Here is a 9,951-nt window from a genome sequence, read left to right on the forward strand (position 1 = left end):
GTCCTTCACAGGGCAACACAGACACACACTCACACCTACGGTCACTTTTATCCACCAATCCAACGTATGTTTTTGGACTGTGGGAGGAAACCGGAGCACCCGGAGGAAACCCACGTGGACACAGGGAGAACACACCAACTCCTCACAGACAGTCACCCAGAGTGGGAATTGAACCCACCAGCTGTGCGACTGCGACTCTACCTGCTGCGCCACCGTGCCACCAACAGACATCAGCCAATAGCATTTCACTTAGAGAAACAGCCCTGACCCCGACTCCCAAATGTCAAAATCCCTCCCATTTCAAAAATGAGCGTGGAAAATCGTCACTTGTTTCACATTTGTGCTCGTGAGAGTCAGGAAAAAGTCATGGTTTATCCACTGTTGGGAACAGATTCAGATTTTAGTGATATGACGTGTAAATGATCCAGAGTTCTTACACGTCTTACACAGACCAACAGGCAACATAACACAGACTTCAGATCCTACGACTCACAACCTGAGCCAAACTTGATATCCTGTGACTAGTGAACCACTTTGGACTTCAGGACATGACTCAACTCACTTCAGATCCTTTGACTCATAATTCGGTCCAGACTTCAGGTCCTGTGGTTCACGACTCAGCTCAGACTTCCGATCCTGTGATTCACGACTCAGCTCAGACTTCCAATGCTGTGATTCACGACTCAGCTTAGACTTCCGATCCTGTGATTTACTTAGCTCAGACTTCAGACCCTGTGATTCACGACTCAGCTTAGACTTCCGATCCTGTGATTCACGACTCAGCTCAGACTTCCGATCCTGTGATTCACGACTCAGCTCGGACTTCCGATCCATTGATTCACGACTCTGCTCGGACTTCCGATCCTGTGATTCACGACTCAGCTCGGACTTCCGATCCTGTGACTCACGACTCAGCTCGGACTTCCGATCCTGTGACTCACGACTCAGCTCGGACTTCCGATCCTGTGATTCACGACTCAGCTTAGACTTCCGATCCTGTGATTCACTTAGCTCAGACTTCAGACCCTGTGATTCACGACTCAGCTCAGACTTCCGATCCTGTGATTCACGACTCAGCTCGGACTTCCGATCCTGTGATTCACGACTCAGCTCGGACTTCCGATCCATTGATTCACGACTCTGCTCGGACTTCCGATCCTGTGATTCACGACTCAGCTCGGACTTCCGATCCTGTGACTCACGACTCAGCTCGGACTTCCGATCCTGTGACTCACGACTCAGCTCGGACTTCCGATCCTGTGATTCACGACTCAGCTCGGACTTCCGATCCTGTGATTCACGACTCAGCTTAGACTTCCGATCCTGTGATTCACGACTCAGCTCGGACTTCCGATCCTGTGACTCACAACTCAGGTCGGACTTCCGATCCATTGATTCACGACTCTGCTCGGACTTCTGATCCTGTGATTCACGACTCAGCTCGGACTTCCGATCCTGTGACTCACGACTCAGCTCGGACTTCCGATCCTGTGACTCACGACTCAACTCGGACTTCCGATCCTGTGATTCACGACTCAGCTCGGACTTCCGATCCTGTGATTCATGACTCAGCTTGGACTTCCGATCCTGTGACTCACGACTCAGCTCGGACTTCCGATCCTGTGACTCACGACTCAGCTCAGACTTCCGATCCTGTGATTCACGACTCAGCTCGGACTTCCGATCCATTGATTCACGACTCTGCTCGGACTTCCGATCCTGTGATTCACGACTCAGCTCGGACTTCCGATCCTGTGACTCACGACTCAGCTCGGACTTCCGATCCTGTGACTCACGACTCAGCTCAGACTTCCGATCCTGTGATTCACGACTCAGCTTAGACTTCCGATCCTGTGATTCACTTAGCTCAGACTTCAGACCCTGTGATTCACGACTCAGCTCAGACTTCCGATCCTGTGATTCACGACTCAGCTCGGACTTCCGATCCTGTGATTCACGACTCAGCTCGGACTTCCGATCCATTGATTCACGACTCTGCTCGGACTTCCGATCCTGTGATTCACGACTCAGCTCGGACTTCCGATCCTGTGACTCACGACTCAGCTCGGACTTCCGATCCTGTGATTCACGACTCAGCTTAGACTTCCGATCCTGTGATTCACGACTCAGCTCGGACTTCCGATCCTGTGACTCACAACTCAGGTCGGACTTCCGATCCATTGATTCACGACTCTGCTCGGACTTCTGATCCTGTGATTCACGACTCAGCTCGGACTTCCGATCCTGTGACTCACGACTCAGCTCGGACTTCCGATCCTGTGACTCACGACTCAACTCGGACTTCCGATCCTGTGATTCACGACTCAGCTCGGACTTCCGATCCTGTGATTCATGACTCAGCTTGGACTTCCGATCCTGTGACTCACGACTCAGCTCGGACTTCCGATCCTGTGACTCACGACTCAGCTCAGACTTCCGATCCTGTGATTCACGACTCAGCTCGGACTTCCGATCCATTGATTCACGACTCTGCTCGGACTTCCGATCCTGTGATTCACGACTCAGCTCGGACTTCCGATCCTGTGACTCACGACTCAGCTCGGACTTCCGATCCTGTGACTCACGACTCAGCTCAGACTTCCGATCCTGTGATTCACGACTCAGCTTAGACTTCCGATCCTGTGATTCACTTAGCTCAGACTTCAGACCCTGTGATTCACGACTCAGCTCAGACTTCCGATCCTGTGATTCACGACTCAGCTCGGACTTCCGATCCTGTGATTCACGACTCAGCTCGGACTTCCGATCCATTGATTCACGACTCTGCTCGGACTTCCGATCCTGTGATTCACGACTCAGCTCGGACTTCCGATCCTGTGACTCACGACTCAGCTCGGACTTCCGATCCTGTGATTCACGACTCAGCTCGGACTTCCGATCCTGTGATTCACGACTCAGCTCGGACTTCCGATCCTGTGACTCACAACTCAGGTCGGACTTCCGATCCATTGATTCACGACTCTGCTCGGACTTCTGATCCTGTGATTCACGACTCAGCTCGGACTTCCGATCCTGTGACTCACGACTCAGCTCGGACTTCCGATCCTGTGACTCACGACTCAACTCGGACTTCCGATCCTGTGATTCACGACTCAGCTCGGACTTCCTATCCTGTGATTCATGACTCAGCTCGGACTTCCGATCCTGTGACTCACGACTCAGCTCGGACTTCCGATCCTGTGACTCACGACTCAGCTCGGACTTCCGATCCTGTGACTCACGACTCAGCTCGGACTTTCGATCCTGTGACTCACAACTCAGCTCGGACTTCCGATCCTGTGATTCATGACTCAGCTCAGACTTCCAATCCTGTGATTCACGATTCAGTTTGGATTTCAGGCCTTAGTACTTGCGATTCAACACAGGATCTACTGTGATTCACAACTCAACTTGGTCACCAGAACTTTTGACTCATGATTCAACCCAGACTTTAGCTCCTGTAAATCACAACTCAACTTGGACTTTACATCTTATAGCTCACAACATCAGACGAGACTCGCAGCTTGACCAGCACTTGACACAGACTTCAGATACTGTGCATCATGACTTAACTCACACTATAGAGCCACTCACAGACCCGTAAACATCTCTGATGTGTACAAAGCGTTTTGTATGCTGTATTAACAGTAGCATATCAAAGCCCACATATGGAACACATATACATGCACTGTTGCCCTTGCATTTGTGCCATAGAGGTCCACTTTATTGGTGTTCACATTTTCGTGAATGAATATAGCTCATGTTTTATATTTTCTCTGATATCTGTATCACACAGCAACAGACATAACATGCTTCTCACTTCTGAAAGCTTTGGCTGATGCCAGTGCTACGCTCAGCTCAGGTGAGGCTCCAACTGGAAATTGGTACAAAGCCATCAGTGCTCTCAAGTCCTGTCTGTGTAGGCTTGTCTGTGATTACCAATGGCAAGGGTAGGTGCAACAGTCACTTGGGTGTGTGTGTGTGTGTGTGTGTAAGTGAGAGAGAGAGAGGGAGAGAAAGAAGGTAGATACGCCAGGCTGACAGCAGAGTGGAGGGGGTGGTTAATTATGCTCAGAGGAGCTCATTTAGCCTGAATCTGGCAACCCAACTCAGAGTGGAACTCGGCCAGATGCACACGCACACACACACACACACACACACACATAAAAACATACACAGACAGACACACACTGGAGTACAGCCATGGAGACGTGTCCAACCACAAAAAAATTCACAGAATTTTGGAAGTGGGGCAACAACTCTAGTCCAGCAGTTTAATTTACCCCTAAAAAACTTCCGGCATAGTGTAATCAGGTAGACTCAGAGGTGACTGGCATACTTTCGGGGCTCTCCTTGTCTCTAGGCAGAGACATTAAACAATACATCAGGGATTGAATGTGAAAATGACATTTTGGGTTTCCTTTCCTGGCCCTAAGAGTAAAATTATTCTGTCTCCATTTGTCTTAATAAAGAGAAACAGGACTCCTTTGTGTGGTAACGGCTCCTGATGCTAATGATGGTACGTACTGAGCCATTTATGTTCTTCACTACCTCCACCATGCTTCACAGATAACAGGGTTTAAGATCGCCGGTCTAATGGAACCTCCAATTAATTTTGCTAAGCAGAATCACCTGTTAATCATTAATTCATTCATCCATTATCTGTAAGCGCTTATCCAATTCAGGGTCGCGGTGGGTCCAGAGTCTACCTGGAATCACTGGGCGCAAGGCGGGAACACACCCTGGAGGGGGCGCCAGTCCTTCACAGGGCAACACAGACACACACATATTCACTCACACACTCACAACTACAGACACTTTCGAGTCGCCAATCCACCTACCAATGTGTGTTTTTGGACTGTGGGAGGAAACCGGAGCACCCGGAGGAAACCCACGCGGACACAGGGAGAACACACCAACTCCTCACAGACAGTCACCCGGAGCGGGAATCAAACCCACAACCTCCAGGTCCCTGGAGCTGTGTGACTGCGACACTACCTGCTGCACCACCGTGCCGCCACCTGTTAATCACTGTTCAAATTAATATAATAACTTCGCTAAACTGAAATCCTGTGTACAGAAAACATGGGATCAAAAATGGGATATTGTTTATGGAAAAAAAATGTGGCCAGAATTAAAGGTACTCAAATTGCAGATGTTTTAATCTGGAAAACCAATTATCTGTGGCTATAACAATAATAATGAATTCCACTGTCAGGTTTTTGGCTTCTCACTGCATAAATGTATATGTTTTTCCAGTACCTGGGTTTTGATTCTGATGGTCCACAGGATCCTGAATTTCAAAAGAAGGAATATTATTTCTGTGGCTCAGCAGCAGAGGCACAGACCTTCAGCAAAGACCTTCACTCTCAGGCCAACAGCGCTTTACTCTGCTTTATTTATGTTTCACATTCTGCTGCATAGCTTCACCTTTACCTTCCAGTTCTTGTAGTTCTGTTGTCATCCCTCCTTGACACTGACACTGACACACACACACACACACACACACACACACACACACACACACACACACACACACACATATTGGCCCCCACCTTAACATCAGCTCTACTCTCTGCTTTCTACCAAGTGAGTTTACACAAGGTACTGCACATGCCTGTTCACCACACACACACACACACACACACACACACACACACACACACACAATAAGCACACACCACAAGCACATCTTTGCAGGTTCACTTCAAACAGGCCTCCTCAGGCAACACTCAGGGTCTCTCACTCCTCACACTCCACTGTATTTCCAGCATCCTTCTTTTCTCTCAAGAAACCCTCAGTCCCTTCCAACAACCATCTTTATGCCCTGCATTACAAACATATTCATACAAATAGAAAATGTATTTACTGGATACACTGTTCCTGCTTCTTAAAATAGTAGCACTGTTTAAAAAAAAACATGTATCTCCATTTTATTTTATCCCCCCGATTTTTTGTTTGAATTTGAATTTGAACACAGTAGCCGTCTTTCACATCGTAAAATTTGTGTGAACATTTAGTGATGAATGGATCAACAATGTAAGTATTTATCCAGTTGAGTGTCGCGGTGGGTCTGGAGCCTACCTGGAATCACAGGGCGCAATGCAGCAACACACCCTGGAGGGAGCACCAGTCCTTCACAGGGTGACACACACTCACATATTCACTCAAACACACCTACAGACACTTTTGAGTCGCCAATCCACCTACCAACGTGTGTTTTTGGACCGCGGGAGGAAATCGGAGCACCCAGAGGAAACCCACGTGGACACTGGGAGAACACACCAACTCTTCACAGACAGTCACCCAGGGCGGGGCTCAAACCCACAACCTCCAGGACCCTGGAGCTGTGTGACTGCGACACTACCTGCTGCACCACAGCGCCACCCTGTTGCACTTGTTGAGTTCATGTGCACATTAATATGGATGTGAAGTGCATACAAACCAAGCCAAGGCTGTACCATCTCCTCATCTGAGTCTCACCAAACACAGCACCTGATCTACGTTTATGTGAGAGCACAAAATGACGTGAAACAGAGCAAAACACTCAAAGAATGTGGAGAAATAAGAGTAGGGATAACAGAAAAGAAAGAAAACTGAGCAAAAATGACTAAAAACTAGCACCTGCTCCTCATTCCTCACTCCTGGCACTTAACAGAGCTGAGGCTCATTCTCATTTCAAGGAACGGGCACTCAAACAAGTCACTGTGAACAGGGCTGTTTACACAGGGGGAGAACACTGCTGTGATCCTTGTATTTATAAACAAGGATATAAACAAACTAATACACATACATCATCACTGTGGCACCGGAAAACTAACTCTATTCACAGAGAGGGTCCAAAGACCTCTGTTCATTTCACAGTGCTGGCAGACGCCCACACCCTGCCACTGTTTAAACTCTTCCACAGAAAAATGAAAGCAGAATCAACTGACTAATGCAGCAACAAAGACATGTAAGTATGTCACCAGAACCTTTGGGTTAGCTCCTAGTGCTAAGGGTTAAAAACATATATGTCATGGTTAAAGGAACTGTACATCTCTCAGTTGGAGCACTGATTCTAGTGGCGTCCACACAGAGAGGGGTAGAGAATGGCATCCACAACCTCAGGTCCCTCTCTGGCTGCTGTGTCAAACTGAGTTTAAGAGAAGTGTTGAAGAAATGTTGCAAAAGGCCACATTTTAACAAAGCATTACTCACTAAACTAACACGGCCATGGCCTCGGAAGAGCCGATGTGCTAAAACCGACCTCTACCTCTCCCTGCTTGTGTTCTTTTGTCCTCGGTGGAAATATACTGTATGTTTCTGGACGTAGCTAACATCATAAACAGGCTGTGTTTCTTTTGCCTTCTCAGCCAGGTCTCTGAACACTCACCTTTAGAGATGCCTCTGTGGAAACCGACTTGGAAATCTGTCTTTACCAACTGAGCCCTTCCAGTGAAAATCCATATATCTACCATTACACTTATTAGTAGCTCTCCTGGCTCGTCCAGTCCTGAAAGTGGAGCTTAGCATGAGTAGATATTTACATTGAAAAACTCCCTAAATGGCTGAACAAATGCTTCGTTGACTACTTTATTTTAAATCAAGTCATCAAACAATGTCTTCCAGGCTTAAGAGGGTTTTAGGAACAAATCCATATACCGTTCTTTGTTTCAAGGGCTCAACTAATTACTGGAAAGGAGTCCTTAAGCATGTCCTTTGAAACACATTCTCAGAAACACATTCTTGGAACACGTCCTTTAACGCTTTCTTTAAATCTCCTCCTTGGCAAAGCATTGACAACGACGTGCTTGTGTTTCAACATAGAAAATATACGCTTTTACTCATAAATAAGAGTAAGAGTGAACCCCCTTTCACCCCTCAGCCTAGGGACAGTAGTGTCTCAGTTCTAGTTGGGTAAGAGGTAGGGCCAAGAGGGAGGGCTATATGCCCCTTGAAACTGAGATTTCTCAGGGGCATGCTTCAAATGAATGGCTATGAATTCCCTGTGAATCAGTGGCACACAGTAAAAAAAAAAAAGTGTAAAATTTTACTGTAAAATACCAGCAGCTGTGTTTTTCATATATACAATTATACATACAAATATACATATATACATATATACATATATTGTTATTCAAATATACAGTGAAAATGTATATTACACTACAGTATTATTTTTGGCAATCGTAAATTTTACATTCAATAACTGTTAAAAAGGGGCCTGGAGGTTGTGGGTTCGATTCCCGCTCCGGGTGACTGTCTGTGAGGAGTTGGTGTGTTCTCCCCGTGTCTGCGTGGGTTTCCTCCGGGTGCTCCGGTTTCCTCCCACAGTCCAAAAACACACGTTGGTAGGTGGATTGGTGACTCAAAAATGTCCGTAGGTGTGAGTGTGTGAGTGAATGTGTGTGTGTGTGTGTGTGTGTCTGTATTGCCCTGTGAAGGACTGGCGCCCCCTCCAGGGTGTATTCCTGCCTTGCGCCCAATGATTCCAGGTAGGTTCTGGACCCACCGCGACCCTGAACTGGATAAGCGCTTACAGATAATGAATGAATGAATGAATGAATGAACTGTTAAGAAAAGCAGATATACACCATAAAAACCCCATCGTATTTACATAAAAATAACAAAGAAATTAACATGTAAATAGTGTGACCAATGAAAGAATGGAGATACAACCACATTTATATACAGCCATACCGCATCCTATATTCAGCCGAATAGAGCAAAGAAATGTGCACTGGGTGCCACACTCCAGCACTCGGAACACAGGCTGATGGTGAACTTTCCTGACCAACACACATCTCGTCACAACGTGCACAGAAGCACACGCATACACACACAAAACACAAAATAATCAGCCCAATGCAACTCAAAATCAAAAAGTCAAAAGTACAAAGTAACTCGGAAAATCACAGAAAATATGGAGCAGCAAGGCATCCTGGGAGCGCGTTAAAGAGTCTCAGCTCCTCCCAGTACTTGGACACTGTACCGCCCATAATGGTTTGTGCATTTAACAGTGAAATAATGTATATTTTACAGTAAAGAGGTGTAAAAATGTTTTGACTGATAAAAGTGTTTACAGTGTTTCACTGTTTTACAGAAACTGTTCGCAATCTTTTTAGAATTTACAGTCATTTACGGTCATGGTTTTACAGCTTTACATCGTAAAGTGTGCAGACATTTTTTACAGTGCATGCAAGTGAACTAATAAAGCCACAGATATCAGTATTTTCATCTTTAAAGATATGATAACCTTGTATCTGAATGTAATGTCAGACAAACATAAAACACTGTTAGAACTTATATCAATATCTCGAAACTTCCAGTTCCACCGCAAATGCTAAAGCAACTACACTCTAGCAACTGGGGGGTACTGCATCATTTAAGGTGGAACTGGAAGTTTCAAAGAGAAAGGCACCTAATAAGTAACTGCATTCAGCTCTATATTAGTTAGGAGTGGATGATATTACGTGATTTTGTAAAGCTTTTGGTGGTATATGATGTCTTAATTTAACCATATTAAAGTCAAGGTCTGAGGTATCAGGATCCTGAAGGGTTGTTCCATTCCGTAGGGGGAAGATTTTAGCCACTAGACTTCAGTAACTCCGTTCCAAGGAGCATGTTGACATTTGAAAACAAAGGGTAGGTGTAAAAATAAGAAATGGGACTCACCCTAAGTCTTAACATTTTACAGCCATTGCTTCTCTGGGCTGGAAAGTAACATACACTCAATCATGCTAAAACTGTATTTTTAATATTCAGAAAACTCACTTCAGAGCTTTGCAAGCACTAAGATAATTACCAAAAAGGCAGACAAACATGACCCACCTGCCACCCAGAACACGCCCCTGGAATTACCACTAAATGTTTGATAAGACTGGACCTTTCATTTAACTAGAACTGCTCACTGTTCCCCACCCTCACACAGCTCTTAACACGGTCAATTTTTTAAGAGTAAAAGAGTAT

At 46.0% G+C, this 9,951-nt stretch overlaps 1 protein-coding gene across 1 annotated transcript; it reads right to left on the reverse strand.

Moving 5' to 3' along the window:
- Positions 1–558: 558 nt before the first annotated feature.
- On the reverse strand, positions 559–5,464 carry LOC136665615 (trichohyalin-like). The gene is made up of 2 exons (XM_066643263.1): positions 5,437–5,464; positions 559–3,362 (listed from the first exon to the last, which is right to left on the reverse strand). Exons 1-2 carry the CDS (start codon positions 5,462–5,464, stop codon positions 559–561), a joined length of 2,832 nt encoding a protein of 943 aa, XP_066499360.1.
- Between the last annotated feature and the right edge of the window lie 4,487 nt (positions 5,465–9,951).

Source organism: Hoplias malabaricus, chromosome 14, assembly GCF_029633855.1.
Source record: "Hoplias malabaricus isolate fHopMal1 chromosome 14, fHopMal1.hap1, whole genome shotgun sequence".
Lineage (NCBI taxonomy): Eukaryota > Metazoa > Chordata > Actinopteri > Characiformes > Erythrinidae > Hoplias > Hoplias malabaricus.